General features: G+C 44.6%; 1 protein-coding gene across 1 annotated transcript in view; it reads right to left on the bottom strand.

Annotated features, from left to right (window-relative positions):
• Positions 1-21,564, bottom strand: part of CDK5RAP1 (CDK5RAP1 mitochondrial tRNA methylthiotransferase) — a 127,028-nt gene that overhangs the window by 46,223 nt on the left and 59,241 nt on the right. The window contains exon 10 of the mRNA XM_073555256.1: positions 8,647-8,702. Coding sequence (XP_073411357.1) covers positions 8,647-8,702 — 56 coding nt within the window. The remainder of the gene's footprint in view (positions 1-8,646; positions 8,703-21,564) is intronic.

The following is a 21,564-nucleotide window of genomic DNA, read 5'->3' as shown; positions in this document are numbered from 1 at the left end:
ACACACTTAACATTATGGCTCGTCCATACAATCAGAGCAACTGTTACCACCCACCTTTCGTGTCTACCTCTTTCCTCATAGACTGTAAGCTTGCGAGCAGGGCCCTCACTCCTCTTGTTATTTTGTTATAATCTACTGTATGTGATTATTGTTATGCTGTAATGTCTATTGTCTGTACAAATCCCCTCTGAAATGTAAAGTGCTGCGGAATATGTCGGCGCTATAAAAATAAAATTTATTATTATTATTATTATTATTATTATTATTACTACACCTAACGGTTCTAAAGAGGGCACTGTCATTCCGGGCTCACCTACAAAGGAGCAATCCAAGCTCCCGTCACCATAAAGCCCTGACACATGTAGGTGAAACAGAAAAACCAGGATCCTCGGAACAGCCCACCCAAACCCAACCTGACCAAAACACCAATCACAACAACCTGACAAAAGCTGGAAACAGGAAGATGGTAGACGAAGGCCAGGAGAGGTACATAAGTGACTGGAAGAATGACATCATCAGCTCACAGAAATTGACCATGTACCAGAGTCTACAGAGAGACTACAGACTGGCCCCATACCTGGAGAAACTCCCGGACCCCAGAGACCGCAAGATCCTGAGCCGGTATAGACTCAGTGCCCACAGTCTGGCCATCGAAGTCGGCCGACACAGGCAGAGCTACAAGTCCAGGGAGGAAAGACTGTGCCAACACTGTGACCAGGAGGCCCTGGAGGATGAGACCCACTTCCTGCTACACTGCTCCAAATACTCAGTAGTGAGGGACACTCACTTCAGGAGACTCACACCTCTTCCCGGATTTCATCACCATGAAGGAGGAAGAGAAAACATATATCCTGCTGGGGGAAGAAGAGAGGGCAGTGGAGATAGCAGCGCAATATGTGAGTGCATGCCATAGGCTGCGAGAAAGAGAACTATGATATGCCAAGGACTTCTATAGCCCCACCCTGGATCAGCCCCCATCCACCTTCCCTATGCCATGGACTTCTATAGCCCCACCCTGGATCAGCCCCCACCCACCTTTCCTACAACCCCTACCCAACATCCCTACAGTCCCTATCCCTATTCCCTTCTGTACACTTGCTTTGCAAAACTAATGTGTATTTAGTCCTGCCAATAAAGCTTCTTTGAATCTATATCTATATATATCTATATATATATATATATATATATATATATATATATATATATATATATATATATACACACACACACACACAAAAACACACACATATATACATACACACACACGTACACACAGTATATATATACACTGTATATATATATATATATATATATACACATACACACACTATGACTTGTCTCTGCTAAGATAAAGCCTAGATCCTCAGGCTACATTCACACCATGGGCGTAGCCAGGATCAAATCGGGGGGGGGGGGGGGGGGGCAGAACCTCATACTGTTCCGCAGAACCTCATACTGCAAACCTTTGCTGCTGCAGAACCTTTCAGGTGATGCGTTTTTTTAAAAAGCTAATTTGCTTTTGCAACTGAAAAACGTATCCTCAAAAAACGCAGGAAAAACGCTGTGTGTGAATGTAGCCTTAGATCAGGAATAGAACAGTCATTTATAGGACATTTCATAACTTTCCCAAATTCCTATGAAAAAATATTCAGCACATTCTGCATTGAACTACTGTACCCAATTTATTATATAGTTTAGGAGTCGGAGTCGGTCCATTTTATACCGACTCCAACTCCGACTCCACGAAAATGAGCACCGACTCCGACTCCACAACTCCGACTCCACAGCCCTGATAGTATCAAATACGTATTTCCTGCAATAAAATGCAAATTAATTATGTAAAAATAATACAATGTGATTGTCAGGATTTTATTTTAGATTCTGTCTCTCACAGTTGAAGTGTACTTTCATTAACAATTACAGAACTCTCCATTCTTTTAGGTGGGAGAACAAAACTTGTACATTCAGCAGTGTATCAAATACTTACCGTATTTTCCCCACTGTATATACCAGGATGGCAGTCATATATACCAGGATGGACCAGGACTTGTACGTCCTTATAGGATTGCAAAAGCTACAAGGGCCCATACATCTGACCAACATGTAGGGGCCCACTGGACTCTAGATAGGCCACTGTTACTAGCTATAGAGAGAGCAAGCAAAACATAACTGCAGCCATATCACTTCAGACATTGATCATATCTGCTACGCAGTTCATTTATTCAAGTGTGAGCACTGGCTAAAATAGCATGTTATACTTCTGCATAGCTAAAAACCTTCTGTCTTAAATTGGAAACTTCTGGGTTAAACCCTTAAAAAAAGGAGGAAGAGAGGGTATGGATAACAAAGCACCCATAGAGCTATAAATGTACACCACAATATTGTTTAAATCGGGTTATGCTAAATGCATCATTTTTAAAAAAATTCTGTGAAAATTAAAAACATAACAGAGCAAAAGTGTGAATCCCCCTTTTCCCCACTTGAAAATAAAGAATGAGAAAATACAAGCATATATAGCATTACTACATCTGTAAAGGATCAAAACTGCCATTTTTGGTCACTTCAACTTCCCCCAAAAATGCTATAAAATTTTTTTAACAAATAAAGTGTTGTATGTACCCTAAACTTCTACCCTGAAAAAGCATAGCATGCTGAAAACACGCTTGGTATTTCAGTAATTGTACTTAACTGAAGAATCATATTGTAAGGTCATGATAACAGTACAATCCATGAAACCAAAACAACAATTGCATTTTTTCACAATTCGACCTCACTTGAAATTTTTTCACACTTTTTAGTACATTATATGGTGAAATGAATTAAGTCATTCCTAACTACATAAATTCCAGGTGCGTAGACTCGAAGGAAAAATAAAGTTATGGCTCTTGGAAGAAGGGGAGAAAAAAAAATGAAAAAAGAAAATTTTGGGTACTCACTGTAATATCTCTTTCTCAGATCCTTCATTGGGGACACAGGTAACCATGGGTCTGTAATGCTACCATTAGGTGGCTGAGACTATGTAACAAAAAAAAAAAAAAAGATTGGCTCCTCTTCTGTATTGTACACCCACCAACTGGCACAAATCTAATCAGTCACTGAGAAAGCAGTAAGAGTAGGAGAAGCAACCTATAAGACATAAAAACGCTAGAGCACAAATATCCCCCAATGTAGGTTCCAAGAAAGATTTTACGGTGAGTACTCAGAATCCTCTTTACTCTGTCACTTCATTGGGGAACACAGGTAACCATGAGACGTCCAAAAGCAGTACTATGGCTGGGAAAGAGGGTAAAAAGACTGTTGAGGAAAAACAACTGAGCTTATTTCCTTCAGGTAGGAGGCCCAACAATTACCGCTTGCAAGATCCTCCTACCAAAAATAGCATCTGCTGAGGCATAGAAATGAAGTTTGCAAAACCTGGAGAAAGCGTATACTGAAGACCAGGTAGCCACCTCGCAGATCTGCAAAATGGAGGGTGACGAACGGCCCAGGAGGCTACCAATGTCAGGGTGGAGTGGGCCGTGTCCTGATTTTTGTTCGATATGCTTCCAGAATAGCGGACCGGATCCAACGAGCAATAGTAGCTCGGGGATGATGAAAAAAAAAATCAGCTCGCCGGAATGAGGCTGTCCTTGAGAGAGATGCAAATCGCTCTGATGAGGTACATTGTTCAGGGACTGTTCCAGAGGATGGGAGCATGCCGGACAGAAAGAGGGGAAGACAATCTCCTCATTTAGATGGAAGGATTTGACTATGAGTGTGTCCCAGGAAGATGAGAACATCGCAAGAGGTGCCCTGAATGTCCAATAAAAAAAGGAATTCCTGGGGTTCTATGGAGGATATTATTGAACGGGGGACTCCATTTGGAAGTGGCAAAGACTTGTTCACTAGAGTTTGAGGTCCAGGTTGGGTCGGACAGAGCCATCTTTCTTGAGAACTACGAAAAGATTTGAATAGAAACCCATGAACCGCTCTCCTGGAGGAGAAAGAATAAGGACATCCCTTTGAAGGAGAGACGAGATGACCATAAAAAACCTGGGACCGGGGAGGGGTCTATTGGGGGTGGGATTCTCTTGGGGCAGAGAAGAGAATTCTATTTTGTATCCGGAAGAGAGTACCTTTCACCCAGGAGTTGTCGAATGCAGAGAGCCATCTGTCTTGAAAGAAAAGACGTCCGCCCACCCTCAGAGGATTCTCAGGTGGGAATGACCCATCGTGAGGAGAAGAATCTGTTGGACCTGGCCCTGGAAGACCTGCTATGGGTAGTGCACGGTCTCTAGGAAGGACCTGGTTTGAAAGACTCACTTTCTTTCCTGTGATGCTTGTGAAGCCTTCCCTTGAGGAAAATTGGAGAAAAATTACTGTTCTTCGTCTGATAGGAGATAGTCTTGGCCTGGGTTGTGAGAGCAGCGAGCTCTTTCCCCCAGTGACCTCCATTATGATTTGATCCAATCTGGAACCAAACAAGCGGGAACATTGAAAGAGTAGATTGGTGAAGAACTTCTTGGACGCTAAATCTACATGCCAAGCCTTGAGCCAAATGACCCTACGAATGGCAACCAGGTTGCTGGAAGTCTGAGTGGAACAGGATACGGTGTCCAGGGATGCTGAAAGAAAGTATTTAACGGACCTGGGCGATTTGGTCAGCCAGATCGTTGGAAAGAACCCACGCAAGGATAAGGTGACGGAATTTTTTAGCCCAGGCCGACACACATTTTGACACCCATGTGGCGGCAAAGGAAGGGCACAAGGCTGAGCCTGCTGACTCAAAGGCTAACTTCACCAGGGATTCGATGTGTCTATCATTGGGTTCTTCGAAAGAAGCCCCATCTGACAGAGGGAGGACAGTTTTGGTGGATATTCTTGAGAGCGGTGGATCCACAGCTGGGGATTCTGTCCAACTTTTGACGAGAGTGGAGGGGAAGGGGTAAAGAACGTCTTGGCACTTTCTACTCTGGCACTGCTTGTCTGGATGTTTCCACTTCCTTGCTAGGACGCCCTCACATTTCTTATGGTTGGCAAGTACTCACTTAATCCGCTTAAAGGAGACTGACAGTTCCAATAGCGCAGAATCCATGACCTAGACATTCAGGGTTTGGTTGACAGCCAGGATCAGGCTGTCAACCATGTCTTTCAATTTAGATGCTTGGTCAGAATCTACGTCCGAATCAGACTCAGAGCCAGGATTTGCTTGTGGTTTCGGGTAGAGGGAGCGAGAAGTAGAGGCCAGCCTGGAAGGACATGGTGCAGAAAAGGATCTAGAGACGCTGGAACAAATCCCCTTCTGGGATATTTTGTGTGGTCTACTGACCCGGTGTGGAATGGGAGAAAGGTCCGAGTCCCCCTGGGGATCAACTGGAGTGGTCAACATGGAGGGGATAGATAGTAGAGATGGTTAGCACTCGACTAAATGATTTGAGTATACGGTGCTAGTGAGAAGGAACTAATGGTCCCATAAGTATAGATTTGATATAGAGTCACTGCACACGTTGATTTTGCTCAAAGTGAAATATTTTTATTTTTGACGGTGAGGAAGCGACAGCTGACGTTTCGGCCTGACAATGGCCTTTATCACATAGTCGCCCTTTCGAGAAGAGAGATTGTGGTCACCGGGTAAATAGTGTCACTTCTAGGCAATATCTCTAAAATTTGTAGATTATCCTCTGTGGCCAGTGGTCCTGGTCCCTGAGAAGCCAAAATTTGAGGAAGTGAGCCCGAGGATCATAGGTGGCGCAGTGGGGGATGCCTAGCAGTGACACTATTTACCCGGTGACCACAAACTCTCTTCTCGAAAGGGCGACTATGTGATAAAGGCCATTGTCAGGCCGAAACGTCAGCTGTCGCTTCCTCACCGTCAAATAAAAATATTTCACTTTGAGAAAATCAACGTGTGCCGTGACTCTATATCAAAGCTAACATGGAGGGGATGATTTGGTGTGGATCTAGGATGGAGGCCAGAGTCTGTGAGAACTTGGATAGGTCAGTGATGGACTGAGAAAGATATATGGCCCAAACTGGGGAAGAGGGCATGGTCTCCTCATGGGTGGTGGAAGGCTCCCGGGTGGTATGCATGGAGGGATGGCTGCATTCATGGCAGAGGGGAGTGGTTGACCAGAAGGAAATTTGCCCTTAAAGGAAGAGTGGGCAAAATGCAGGAGAAGGGGAGGCAGAGGCATAAAGATTAGAGCGCTCTCCTTTTGAGTTAGCCATGAGGACAGTGAGAAGCCAGGAGGTGATGCTGCTGAGGGGGAGAGCGCCACACCAGCTAAGACAGAGCTAACTCAGTCTAGAGGGTGAGGATTGTGGTCTGCTGGAGCCCAGCTGTGTGCACTGTAGGGTCCCTGTTTCCCAGAGGAATCTTGAGTGACGAGCTGCGGGTAGCCCTGCAGGAGAGAAACCTTACCGAGAGATCCGCAGAGATAAAATGGCGTCCGGAGGGGGAAAGCCATGAGTTTTCTCGTGTAAAGACGTTGGGTGGAGGGCAGAGAATGGGAGAAAAAGAAGGCGGAGCAGAGAAAGGCGCACAAAGAGAGACAGTGCGCTGCTGATTAGAGAAGGAAAAGGGGTGTAGCCGTCCAGAGCGACTAGGCCGGGACCTAAAGTAGAAAGGGAGTGGGAGAGGGTGGAAATTGGCGTGGAGTGGTGCGACTGTTGCCGGGGAGGTAAGAAGGAGCCCAGTGCTACCACTGCCCAGGGTACCTGTGATAGGAAGTGGGGTACCTCAACATCACTGAAGATGACTCTGGCTACTTGAGGATGAACAAGATTGCAGACGTCTGCCAAGAGCCTCCATTAGGGACTCCTGGGATAGTGGACAGTCTTCTACCCAGGCACTGTCTAGTTCTGAGATGTGAGCGTTCCGGGGAAGGGGGGGGGGGGGGGAGGGTAAGGACCACTGTCCTAGTCACCTGAACACTCATGTGTTAGGGGTTAATTTCCTGACAAATAGACTGGTGAGTATACAGCGTGACATAATTAATTCTGTGTTTGTTGTCTCTATGTGGGGTGACAGGGCGATATATTACAGTGCTGTGCAAATTAATTGGGACAAAGCATTTTATCGTAAGTTGGTTACCAGTCAGTGATTCAAACCAGTTTTAACTGCTTTGAACAGGCACTCACACCTGTTCAAAGCAGTTAAAACTGGTTTGAATCACAGACTGGTAACCAACTTACGATTTTACTTAAAAAAATTATTTGTCCTAATTAATTTGCACAGCACTGTACACTCTGTTTCCTTCCAGTAGAATCTGCAGGAAAAAGGGAACAACATTAAAAGAAAACAACAAAACCTAAAAAGATAGATATGGGTCTGGGGAAGACCCATGCCTGCCTCCTACTGACACTAAGCTAAAACTGATTAGCTTCGTGCCAGTTGATGGGTGTACACTGCTGAGGAGGAGCTAATCTTTTTTTTTTTGGCTGCGAGTGTTAGCTCCCTACTGGCAGCAGCACAAGCCTGTGTCCCCCAATGAAGCGATAGAGAAATGATAACTTCATTTAAGGAAATATCCACTTTCAGGAAAGTAGACCCCACACTACATAAAACACTTAAAATATCAAATTCAGTAGGTCCTCACCCATTCTGGGTCCAGCACCAATTCCGTGCCGCTGCTCCAGACCTGTGTGTTTTGGATGCAGTGGCGATGTCAAGTAAACAGCATACTTTATCATTCTTGCCAGTCACTGAGCTTAGCAGCTGCGTCAAAGTTGACAGCATGCTCAACGCCTGGCCTGAGTAGTGATACGCACGCTTGAAGTGAAGTCCTCACTGCATATAAAACACACAGAACCAGAGCAGTGATGGGGAGAAGATGCTGGTCCCAATTACGGTAAGGACCTGCTGAATTTGTTATTTTGGGAATTTTACACGGTTTCGGGCCCACTTTTCTGGAAGTGGATACCGCACTTTTGTTAATTATGTAATCATTTTTCTTCCCCTTCTTTAAAGCACCACAACTTTATTAAGTCACTGCTGTAGTGGTGGGAAGCCATCACTAGGCCTAGGTTGGGCGAGTACATGTCTCTAGAATCAGAGTCTTAAACTGCAAATTGACAATGTTTTTGACATGACAGGTTATCTTTAAAGCGGGCACTTGGAAAGTGTTCACATATGGAGGAACTTATAATATATATATATATATATATATACATATATAATAAATTTCATTTCTGTAGCGCCGACATGTTCCGCAGCACTTTACATTTCAGAGGGGATTTGTACAGACAATAGACATTACAGCATAACAATAATCACATAGATTATAACAAATACCAAGAGGAATGAGGGCCCTGCTCGCAAGCTTACAGTCTATGAAGAAAGAGGTAGACACGAAAGGTGGGTGGTAACAGTTGCCCTGATTGTTCGGACCAGCCATAATGTTAAGTGTGTAACAGTACAGACACAGAGGGTTAATGGATGCATAAAGCATGTGGGAACATGATGCGGGGAACCTGGTTATGGCAAAACTTTTGACTGTGCCTCACAGGGATAGATTAGGTTAATGTGTTGAGGCGGTAGGCCAGTCTGAATAAATGCTTCTGAACTTCTGAAATTCAGGCAACTATTCCAGTATAATATAATCTCTGAGGTTGGAGTAAATTGATTACAAGGAAGACTTGAAATAACAAGAAGAAATTATAACATACCTGGGATGTGCTCTCGAATATTTTGTACCAGATCTAGGTAAGCTTCTCTTGTGTACCTGTGAAACAAACCAGGAAAAAGAAGAATGATAATATTTTAATATGTTTTCATATCTCATCAAGAATTATGGTGATCAATGGGTGGTAAAAGTGACCAGGGAACATGAGTCTTAAGGTCAGAAATATACTTGCTGTTATAACTACTCAGCTCCTTACTTCCTGATAAAGTCCATTCAAAGCACAGTACAAAGATTTTCTGTTGTGTTTTAACCCCTTAGCGACAGAGCAAGTTTGCAGCTTAATGACCAGGACAATTTTTACAATTCTGACCACTGTCCCTTTATGAGGTTATAACTCTGGAACGCTTTAATGGATCCTGCTGATTCTGAGACTGTTTTTTCGTGACATATTGTACTTCATGTTAGTGGTAAAATTTCTTCGATAAGTCTTGTGTTTATTTATGAAAAAAACGTAAATATGGCGAAAATTTTTAAAATTTTGCAATTTTAAAACTTTAAATTTTTATGCCCTTAAATAAGAGAGATGTGTCACACAAATTTCTTAATAAATAACATTTTCCACATGTCTACTTTACATCAGCACAATTTTGGAAGCAAAATTTTTTTTTGTTAGGAAGTTATAAGGGTTAAAAGTTGACCAGCGATTTCTCATTTTTACAACAAAATTTACAAAGCCATTTCTTTTTAGGGACCACATCATATTTAAAGTCATTTTCAGGGGTGTACATGACAGAAAATACACAAAAGTGGCACCATTCTAAAAACTAGACCCCTCAAGGTGCTCAAAACCACATTCAAGAAGTTTATTAACCCTTTAAGTGCTTCACAGGAACTAAAGCAATGTGGAAGGAAAAAATTAACATTTTACTTTTTTTGCAAAAAATTTACTTCAGAACCAATTTTTTTTAATTTCACAAGTGTTAAAAGAGAAAATCAACCACAAAATTTGTTGTATAATTTCTACTGAGTACGCCGATACCCCATATGTGGGGGTAAACCACTTTTTCAGCACACGGCAGAGCTCGCAAGGGATGGAGAGCCGTTTGACTTTTTCAACGCAGAATTGGCTGGAATTGAGATCGGACGCCATGTTGCATTCGGAGAGCCCTTAATGTGACTAAACAGTGGAAAACTCCAACAAGTGACCACACTTTGGAAACTAGACCCATTAAGGCCTCTTTCACACATCAGGTTTTCGCCATCAGGCGCGATCCGGCGCTTTTGACAGAAACCGGATCCGGCGAAATGCAATGCCGGATCCGGTTTCCCCCCCATTGACTTGCATTTGCGCCGGATCGCGCCGGATGGCCATGCGTTTCATCCGGTTTTCGCCGGATCCGGCAATGTGTCGCAATGTGTCGCGATCCGGCGTCTGGAAAAAACGTCTACTGTAACGTTTTTTGTCTCCGGCGAAAAAGCCGGACACGCCGGATCCGGCGCGTCCGGCTTTTTCACACAATGAAAGCCTATGAGCGCCGCAATGCGCCGGATCCGGCGAAAGCATGATCCGGCGGCCGGATCCGGTTTTTAGGTCTGAGCATGCTCAGTAGCTCTGCCCACAAGACATATAAAAGCAAGACAGTGGGACCCACAGCCACACCAAACATGCCACCCAAGACAGCAACCAGGCGCAGGAGAAGGCAGGAGACATCTGCAGCAGCACCATCAGCACCACCCCAATTGGAGCAGCATGCTGAACAACGGGAGGGGAGTCCAGCAGCAGATGAGAGACGGTAATTATCAAATCACCCATTCCTCCAAACTAGGGCTATTGAATATCAAGATATTCATTGGCCCTTTGTTTCTCTTTATTCAACAGCCGCCCAATAGATGCAGCAGCAGCAGCAGCAGCAATGGCAGCAGCTGGAACACCACCCACAGGCATGGAGTGTGGCCACCAGGAAGACAGCACATCATCTTCTGGGAGCCCTCCCTCGCATCGTCAGCGTTTGACGGTAAGTTTTTATTTCCAAAATCCATCTTCTCTGTAATATATGTCTATTCATGGCCTTTTATTTCAAAACAGGAATCACAAGATGAAGAGGAGCTCCCAGAAGAAGAAGGAAGGGGTGGACAGACACCTGGAGTGGGCTCACAATTGGTAAGTTTTTTGCATCAAACGCAGAAACACAACATCACACTACACACAACACATAGAAAACAATGTTCTGCAGACCACACACAGCAAACAAATGCCTACATCCAAAGACATAACTTTTTTTGTTTTCTTCTCTAGTCTTCCCAATCTGGTGCTTGGCCAAGAGGTGCTCGCAGTGCCTCCCAGGGTCGTCGGCGACAGCAACGCGGCGGTCACCAGCGTGTAAGTATAAATATTTTTGCTTTGTTTTTTTGCACTTTTTATTTCATTTCTTTTGTGGAGGCTAATTATGTTATTTTTGTCTTTTTCTTTAACAGCCTTCACAGCGTGCTCCCGACTCTGACGTTGAGGATGGAGGGATTGATGTGGACCGCCTCATCGATCTCGTCAGAGAAAGGGAGCCACTCTGGAATATGGCTGACCGCCGCCACGCTGACCTGATCGTTACCCGACGACTCTGGGAGGAAATCTGTTCGCTCCTTGTGGGCCGCTGGGAGGACCTCGATGTTCGGGCCCAGATTACAGAGCGTAAGTATATACAGTACCGGTTGCTTGATTTAAACCAGTGTTTCCCGAACTCCAGTCCTCGTGGTCCCCACGGATCATGTGTTCAGGATTTCTATTTACTATGGAAATCCTGAAAACATGACCCCTGGGGACCATGAGGACTGGAGTTTGGGAAACACTGATGTTGTATACTAACCACTCCTTTCTCGTTTCAGGGAAGAGAATTGTGAATCGGTGGCGGTCTGTGAGAGATCGTTTCAAGAAGGAGTTCAATAAAGAGATGCGGGCCCCGAGTGGATCTGGAGGACGCAGGAGCAAGTACAAGTACGCAGAAGCCCTGTCGTTCCTCCGGGAAACAATGGTCACCAGAAGGTAAATATTACACACCACATGTGAAAAAAAATGTTAGATGTAAATTTTTTTTCAGCCAGGGCCATACCATGTCAGTATTTTAATTGTTTTTTTTTCCTCTTTATTCCACAGCACGGTGAGCAGCACTCGGGAGCCGGCACGATTGGACCCTTCTGAGGCGATCCCTGAGGAGACCGGCACCGAGGGACACTTCGACCGCCCCGGTACATCTGCACCTTCCCAGCCTTCCAACACATTCGACCCATCTGTCCCATCCACCAGCACAGGAGCATCGTGGCCGCCTACATTACATGAAGCTGCTGGTGAGGAGATCGCTTTCCCTTTACCCCACCCTTCTGCCCCTGCCACCTCTAGTACACCTGCGGGTACTGGGCGGCAGCGGCAGAGGGGTCAGGAAAAGACTTATGCGCCAGAGTTCTTGCATCTGAATGCATCTTTCCAGAACTGTCTAAAAGTCTTGTCAGAGCAAATCTCCGCAGGCTATCAGCAGATCAACTCCAGCATTCTGGAGGTGAAGACACTTCTGCAAACCATGCATTCAGAAGCTAGATCTTCGCCAAACCACACCTTTTTCAGGTCTGTTGTGGAGCGCATGGAAACGCTCTCTCCTGCCCAGCAGATGCATGTAATGCATTCATGCCACGCTGCTCTCCAGCAAGTTACCTCCCAACCTCCTCCTCCTCCCACCACAGTAGTTCCTCCACCTGCACCCCCTCCAGCCACTTTCCATCCTCCCCCTCCTATTACATCTACACCCCCTCCAGCCACTTTCCATCCTCCCCCTCCTATTACATACCATCCACCTCCAGCCACTTTCCATCCTCCCCCTCCTATTACATACCATCCACCTCCCCAGCACCAGCCACCTCCCCAGCACCAGCCACCTCCCCAGCACCAGCCACCTCCCCAGCACCAGCCACCTCCCCAGTACCAGCAACCTCCACAGTACCTGCAAACTCCCCAGTACCAGCAACCTCCCCAGTACCAGACATCTCCCCACTTCCAGCAACCTGCCCCGTACCAGACATCTCCCCACTTCCAGCAACCTGCCCCGTACCAGACATCTCCCCACTTCCAGCAACCTGCCCCGTACCAGACATCTCCCCACTTCCAGCAACCTGCCCCGTACCAAACTCCTTCCCCATACAACTTGCCATCAACATCATCTGCTCCTACAGTCCCTGCCCAACCCTCCACTCCACCACCCACCACCTCTTCTGCTTCCCACATGTCCACCCATTCTGTAGTTTTTTCCACACCTTCACCTCTAACTGTTCCTTCCCCACCACGATCCCAGTCCTCTCTCCACACTCCCAGTGTCGAAGTGTCCCGCAGCCCCTACAGCAGTATTTCCACCACACACTACACAGAATTATAATGTGTGTATTTAAATAAAAATGACCAGTTTTATGGTTTCAGTTTTATAGTTTCAAATTTTTCACAGAATCACAGAATCACAGAATCATAGAGTTGGAAGGGACCTCCTGGGCCATCTGGTCCAACCCCCTGCTCAAAGCAGGATTCGCTAAATCATCCCAGTCATATGTCTGTCCAGCCTCTGTTTGAAGACTTCCATTGAAGGAGAACTCACCACTTCTCGTGGCAGCCTGTTCCACTCATTGATCACTCTAACTGTCAAAAAGTTTTTTCTAATATCTAATCTGTGTCTCCTCCCATTCAGTTTCATCCCATTGCTTCTAGTCTTTCCTTGTGCAAATGAGAATAAAGTTGATCCTTCTACAATGTGACAGCCCTTTAGATATTTGTAGACAGCTATTAAGTCTCCTCTCAGTCTTCTCTTTTGCAAACTAAACATTCCCAAATCCTGCAACCTTTCCTCATAAGACAGGGTTTGCAGACCGGTCACCATTCTGGTCGCTCTTTTCTGAACTTGCTCCAGTTTGTTGATGTCTTTTTTAAAATGTGGTGCCCAAAACTGGACACAATATTCCAGATGAGGTCTGACCAAAGAGGAGTAGAGGGAAATAATGACTTCACGTGATCTAGACTGTATGCTTCTGTTAATACATCCTAGAATTGCATTTGCCTTTTTTGCTGCTGCATCACACTGTTGACTCATATTCAGTCTGTGATCTATTAGTATACCCAAGTCTTTTTCACATGTGCTGTCACTTAGCCCTATTCCTCCCATTCTATATATGCTTTTTCCATTTTTATTGCCCAGATGTAGTACTTTGCATTTCTCCCTGTTAAAAACCATTCTGTTAGTTGCTGCCCACTTCTCCAGTTTATTTAAATCTTTTTGAATCCTCTCTCTCTCTTTTCTAGTATTAGCTATCCCTCCTAGCTTTGTGTCATCAGCAAATTTAATCAGTTTACCCTCAATTCCTTCATCTAAATCGTTGATAAAGATGTTGAACAATACAGGGCCCAGGACAGAGCCCTGTGGTACCCCACTTGAGACATTCTTCCAACTGGATGTGCAGCCATTTACGACCACTCTTTGGGTCCGATCACTAAGCCAGTTATGAATCCACCTAACAGTTGCCTTGTCCATTCCATACTTAATCATTTTTTCAATAAGGATTGTATGAGAGACTTTGTCAAATGCTTTGCTGAAGTCAAGATATACTATATCTACAGCATTTCCTTGATCCACCCAATCAGTGATACCGTCATAGAAGGAAATTAAGTTAGTCTGACATGACTTATTAGTTACAAACCCATGCTGACTCTGTTTAATCACTTCATTCTTATCCAGGTATTGACATACATGTTGTTTAATAATTTGTTCAAAGATCTTTCCTGGTATAGAAGTCAGACTCACCGGCCTATAGTTACCTGGGTCCACCTTCTTCCCCTTTTTGAAGATAGGAACAACATTTGCTCTTCTCCAGTCTTCTGGCACTTCTCCTGTTCTCCAAGAATTTTCAAAGATTATAGAGAGGGGTTCAAAAATTTCTTCTGCTATCTCCTTCAGTACTCTGGGGTGTAATTCATCTGGACCTGGAGACTTGAATTCATTTAGGCTAGCTAAGTGTTTCCTCACTATCTTTCTGTTTATAGATATCCTGGATTCTTCTATTCCCTTAATAGGACAGTGAATAACAGTTGATGTTACATTTCCTTTCTGAGAGAAAACAGATGCAAAATAGGAATTTAAAAGTTCAGCCTTCTCAACATCCTGTCTTACCATTTCATCATTTTCATCCTGTAAAAATCCTATAGCATCTTTGACTTTTCTTTTACTTTTGACATATCCCCAAAATCCTTTATTATTGCTTTTGACATCTCTTGCAAGCCTCAATTCATTTTCAGCTTTAGCTAATCTGATTTGTGCCCTGCAGGTTCTGCAGACAGCATTATATTCTTCTTTAGATATGCCTCCCTCTTTCCATTTTATAAACATTTTTTTCTTCCTTTTTAGCATGTGCTTAAGTTCTGTGTTCATCCATCCTGGTTTCCTTAACTGCTTCCTATTCTTCCCTCTTTTCGGAATTGTTAACAACTGTGCTTTGAGAATTTCATTTTTCAAGATTTCCCATCCTTCCTGGACATTTTTGTCTTTAAGGATATCCAGCCATTGGATCCCTCCAATTCTCTTTCTGAATCCCTTAAAATCTGCCTTTCTGAAATCTAACCTTGACGTCTGAGTCTTCACAGGTCTTCCGCCTCTAGTTATCCAAAATTCTAAAATAGCATGGTCGCTACCTCCTAGGGTCCCAGCCACTTTTACCTCCTCAACCATTTCCTCCCTGTTTATAAGGATTAGATCCAAGGTAGCAGTTCCCCTTGTTTTCTCCCTTACCTTTTGGAAGATAAAGTTGTCAGCAAGAGAGGATAAGAATTTCCTTGACCTGTTAGTTTTGCCTGAGAGAGATTCCCAACAAATGTCTGGATAGTTGAAATCTCCCATGACAACTATGTCATATTTTTTGGAGAACTTGGCCATTTGATGCATAAAGAGTTCATCCATAGCTTCAGCTTGCACAGGCGGCCTGTAGTAAATGCCTACAATGGTGTCCTTTCCATTGTTCTGTCCTTGTATTCTTACCCAAACAGTTTCCACAGAACTCCCAGTCTCTGAAGCTTCAATCTCTGTGCAGATATACGCGTTTCTAACATACAATGCGACACCCCCTCCTCGTTTATCAAGTCTGTTTCTTGCAAATAAGTTGTATCCTTCTAGTTTTGTATTCCAATCATGTGTATTGTCCCACCAAGTTTCAGTGATTCCAATGACATCATATTTCTTTTCCTGTGTTAGTAGTTCCAATTCTCCTTGTTTGTTGCCCATGCTTTGTGCATTAGTATAGAAACATTTTAGTTTGTGATTGGTTTCTCTTTCTCCAATATTTTTATTAATTGGATTCTTTCGTCTTTGTTCTTCCTTTCCACTTCTAATAGCAGAGTTCTCAATAGCATTTGTCAGGTGTATGGCTTTTTCTGGTCTTTTGCTTCCCTTCCCATGTTGTTCTAGTTTAAAGCTCTCCTTACAAGTGTAGCAAGGCGACTTCCAAATACATGCTTACCAGTCTTCGTAAGGTGCACCCCATCTCTAGCAAGTAGTCCATCGTATAAGTAGTTCACTCCGTGATCCAGAAATCCAAATCGTTGCTGACGGCACCATCGACGTAGCCAGTTGTTCACCTGCAGAATCTTATTCCACCTCCTTGTTCCATGGCCATCCACTGGGAGGATGGAAGAGAAGACCACCTGCGCTCCCAGTTCTTTCACTTTCTTGCCTAAGTCTTCAAAGTCTCTGCAGATGGTTTCCAGGTCGTTTCTTGCAGTGTCATTTGTCCCCACATGTAGTAGCAGGAATGGGTAGTCATCTGTAGGTCTGAAGAGTCCTGATATCCTGTCAGACACATCTTTAATTTTTGCACCTGGAAGACAACACATTTCTCTTGAAGTTATATCCGGTCTGCAGATAGCGGCCTCAGTTCCTCTCAACAGGGAATCCCCCATGACCACCACTCTCCGTTTCTTCTTCACAACATTTTTCTTTCTCCATCCAGGAGGACTCTGAAGGCGTACAAGGTTGCTGCTTGTTGGCAAAGTCTTATCCTGATGTATTTCTTCATTGTTTTCCTGCGTGAGAGCCTGGTACTGGTTTCTGAGCAGTATGGGTGCTGACTGCCTCCTGATCCTCCTGCTTCTCTGGGTCACATGTCTCCATTCCTCTGTTTCTTCAGGTGCACTTCGAATTTCTTCTCTTTCTGTAACATGAAGAGATAATTCTGCTCTGTCCAAGAACTCTTCACCTTCCTTAATGATCTTCAACGTAGCTAACCTCTCTTCGAGATTTTGCAACTTTTCCTCCAACAGGGACACAAGCTTGCATTTGTGGCATGTGAAGTTTGGCTTTTCCACTGGTAAGTCTGTGAACATGTAGCAAGAAATGCAGCTCACCAAATGGCTCCTGGCCTCTTCCATCTTGAGATTTCTTAAAAACGATGAAAGATGAGCCCAAATTCCGATTTCCTCTTTTCAGCTGCAACGGCCAAAACCCAGTGATCGTTGAGCTCGCGGAGACTCTTCACTTATCCCAGAAGGCACTGGGAATATGCAAATGATCTCCTCAAGACTCTTCCCCTGGTTTTCCGATTTCCTCTTTTCAGCTGCAACGGCCAAAACCCAGTGATCGTTGAGCTCGCGGAGACTCTTCACTTATCCCAGAAGGCACTGGGAATATGCAAATGATCTCCTCAAGACTCTTCCCCTGGTTTTCCGATTTCCTCTTTTCAGCTGCAACGGCCAAAACCCAGTGATCGTTGAGCTCGCAAACATGTTTATTAAAATTTTAAAAAAGTTTACGAAAAAAAACATTTTTCAATAAAAGTTAAATTATTTTACACTGGTTGTCTGTCATTTCTTTCTGCGGCGAAAAAGGTAAATACAGGGTATTTAAAAGGTGAAATGGTATTCAAAACTAGGTATATAACTGTGGGTAAATTTTAGCTTTTTGCCACAGTTGTGTTCCTGGTTGTGTTTGAAGCAAAGTATTTCACCTAAAAAGTTGTGTTTATTGTTGGTGATTTCCTAACAATGTACACAACTTTTGTTAAAAGGTGAAATACTTTGCATAAAACACAACCAGGTACACACCTGTGGCCTAAAGCTAAAAATAGAGACCATGACAAGATAGCCAACTTTGGTTGGCAAAGGTATATACTGTTGGTACAGAAGGTACACAAGTTTGGTTAGGGCACAAATCTTTCACACTCTGTCATCCTGCCAGTGTACTCTGCCTTGAGGTGACAAAGTATAGTGCAAAATTGTCCCTCATTACTGAAACCGTCACAGAACTTCTAGTAATGTCATGGTAATCTTGCAAGGTGGTTTCTTCAGGTGTCCTCAATGGAAATGGGTTCCTTGCATATAACAAAATTGTGGAGTACCACGCACGCTTTGATCACCTCGTCCACAGTTTCTGTCTTGAGGTTGATCGCAGTCAATAGGACCCGCCATTTGGCTGTCAGAATACCAAAGGTACATTCAACCATTCTTCTTGCTCTTGTGAGGCGGTAATTAAAAATGCGTTTTGGTCTTGTCAATCCTCTGCTAGAGTACGGTTTCAAAAGGTGTTCTGACAGCTGGAAGGCTTCATCCCCTACACAGACAAATGGCATAGGTGGACCAGATGTTTGCGGCAGCGGTCTAGGTGGTGGGAACTGGAAGGTGTTTCCATACAGTTTACGCCCCATGGCAGACAGTTTGAAAACTTGAGAGTCATTGGAGCGGCCATAGGCCCCAATATCAACCGCAATAAATTTGTATTCCGCGTCAGCGATGGCCATGAGGACAATTGAAAAATATTTCTTGTAATTGAAATATTCCGATCCAGATCCAGCTGGCTTGACAATGCGGATATGTTTCCCGTCCACAGCGCCCAAGCAGTTTGGAAACTGACATATCTGTTGAAACTTGTCAGCAATTTCAATCCACCTCTCTGTTGTGGGCTCTGGTAAAAACTCTTCAGCTAAGGAGTCCCACAGTGCACGGCATGTGTACTTCACAATTCCAGATATGGTGGAAATCCCGAGTCTGTACTGGAAATGCAGTGACGCAAGGGATTCTCCAGTTGCAAGAAATCTGTGGGGAATTAACAAACAATAAATTAGTTTTAAATCACAGCATTACATACCAAAACTGACCTAACACTTGGAGATACAAATTACCACCAACAAGATTGCAGTGAAAGTGTGCTCTGATGCGATCATATCCAATAAATGTGGCTTACCTTAAAGTCACCATCAGACGCTCTGCGGGTGAAACGGAGAAGCGGCAATAGGTGTCCGCTTTTCTTATGAGGTGTGCAATGCGCTCCACCAAGTAATCAAAATTCTCCATTTTCATCCTAACATATCCAAAAAATTTATCCGGGTTTCGTCGAAGGTCCATGCATAGTGTAGAATAGACCCCACGCGTCATTCTCTTGGCTGTGATGGGGTGGATCCAAAAACGTCGTCTACGATGCCTGATGCGCTGCTGTCTCGCTCTCTCCTTCTCCAGAACAATCACCCTCAAACGATTCGCCTCCGCTGTAAAATCCGCCAAATTCTTCAAAATATTTCCAATGACAACATCCATCTTCGCCAGTAACTTGCTCTTCTCTCCAACCTGCACTTTCTCCTCTACAACCTGTCAAAGAAGGGCTGTAGGAACATGCTATATATAGTTTTCCAGTAGCCAATCCCGTTCGGAAGGCCACAAGGGTCAATTTTAAAAACCGGATCCGGCGTAATCCGTCGAAAAACGGATAGAAAAACGGATGAACCGGATGAGACGGATCCGGTTTTGTCTGTCAAGAAAAAGACGGATCCGGCAGAAAACCGGATCCGTCACATCCGGTTTTACTAAACATTTGCCGGATCCGGCGTTCCGGCACGACGCCGGATCGCGCCTGACGCCGAAAACCTGATGTGTGAAAGTAACTTATCTAGATGTGTGGTGAGCACTTTGAACCTCCAAGTGCTTCACAGAAGATTTTAACGTAGAGCCATGAAAATAAGAAATCCATTTTTTTCCACAAAAATGATCTTTTCGCCCCCAAATTTTTTATTTTTACAAGGGTAACAGGATAAATCATACCCCCACAGTTACTGTGTGATTTGTCCTGAGTACGCTGATACCCCATATGTGGGGGGGAAACACTGTTTGGGCGCATGGGAAAGCTTGGAAGGGAAGGAGTGCCATTTTGGAATGCAGACTTTGATGGAATGGTCTGCGGGCATCATGTTGCGTTTGCAGAGTCCCTGATGGGCCTAAACAGTAGAAACCCCCAACAAGTGACCCCATTTTGGAAACTAGACCCATTAAGGAACTTATCTAGATGTGTGGTGAGCACTTTGAACCCCGAAGCGCTTCACAGAAGTTTATAAACGCAGAGCCGTGAAAATAAAAAGTCTTTATTTCCACAAAAGTGATTTTTTAGACCCCAATTTTTAGACCCCAAAGCTGGTAAATAGTGGAAACCCCTCAATTCTTGCTCCAACCCTAACCCCAACACACCCCTAACCCTAATCCTAACCCTAATCCTAGTTTGCCCTAACCCTAATTCTAACCCTAGCCCTAACTCTAGCCCAACCCTAACCCTAGCCCAACCCTAACCCTAGCCCAACCCTAACCCTAGCCCTAACGGGAACATGGATTTTTGTGAGTACTCACCGTAAAATCCTTTTCTCCGAGACGCTCATTGGTGGACACAGAGACTGTGGGTATATGCTACTGCCGTCTGGAGGCTGACACTAGGTATACAAAAAACAAGTTAGCTCCTCCTCCGCATACACCCTCGCCCCGATAGCGGGCGGAAACCAGTTTAGTGCAAAAGCAGTAGGAGAACATAACAATAAATTAGCCTTAATGCAGAAAATGATATGTCTGAAAAAGGACTACCCTACCTTAAACAAGGAATTATACTAATCAAATAAACAAGAGCCAACTGACTATCAGGGTGGGTGCTGTGTCCCCAATGAGCGTCTCGGAGAAAAGGATTTTACGGTGAGTACTCACAAAAATCCATGTTTCTCCTTCGTCTCATGGGGGACACAGAGACTGTGGGACGTCCTAAAGCAGTCCCTGGGTGGGATGACAACTCACCGATCCAAGCCGCATGCCCTCCTGTCTAAAGGTGTGCCACTGCTGCTTGGAGAACTTTTCTACCCAGGCTCACATCCGACGAGGCCCGAGTATGCACATTGTAATGCTTACAAAAAGTGTGCAGGCTGGACCAGGTTGCTGCTTTGCATACCTGCTCTGCCGAAGCCTGGTGCTGAAGCGCCCAAGAGGCGCCCACTGCCCGAGTAGAGTGCGCCCCTATCCCTGTTGGAATCGTTGTGCCTCTAATACGGTAAACCTCCTGAATAGTTAGGCGAATCCATTTGGCTATGGTCGACCGTGAGGCTGCGAGCCCCTTCCTGCGCCCTTCGGGAATTACAAACAACGAGTCCGTCTGGCAAAAAGGTGCTGTCTTTGCCACGTACCTCCTGAGAGCTCTTACCAGGTCCAACGTGTGGAGCGCCCTTTCTACCCTGTGTATTGGCGCTGGACAAAACGAAGGCAGGACAATGTCCTCATTAATATGGAAAGAGGACACGACCTTCGGCAAAAAAGGCGGCGGTGGTCTAAGGACTACCTTATCCTTGAAAAAAAGTCAGAAATGGAGCTCTACAAGATAATGCTCCCAACTCCGAGACCCGCCTAATGGAAGTTATGGCTACTAAGAATACAACCTTCCTGGAGAGATATGACAATGAAATTTCCTGTAATGGTTCAAACGGGGCTTCCTGCAGGACACTCAGGACCAGGTTAAGGTCCCCGGCGTCTATGGGTGCTCTAAAGGGGAGTACCAAATGAGAAACCCCTTGAATGAACGTCCTGACCTGCATATTGGTAGCGATCTTTCTCTGAAAAAGGACCGACAAGGCCGGTATCTGCCTCCTAAGGGAACTCGGAGCC

This window comes from Dendrobates tinctorius, unplaced genomic scaffold, assembly GCF_039654945.1.
Source record: "Dendrobates tinctorius isolate UK_male_01 unplaced genomic scaffold, ASM3965494v1 ptg000223l, whole genome shotgun sequence".
NCBI lineage: Eukaryota > Metazoa > Chordata > Amphibia > Anura > Dendrobatidae > Dendrobates > Dendrobates tinctorius.
The sequence above is the reverse complement of the archived record's forward strand: the minus strand, read 5'-3'. Positions and strand labels throughout refer to the sequence as shown.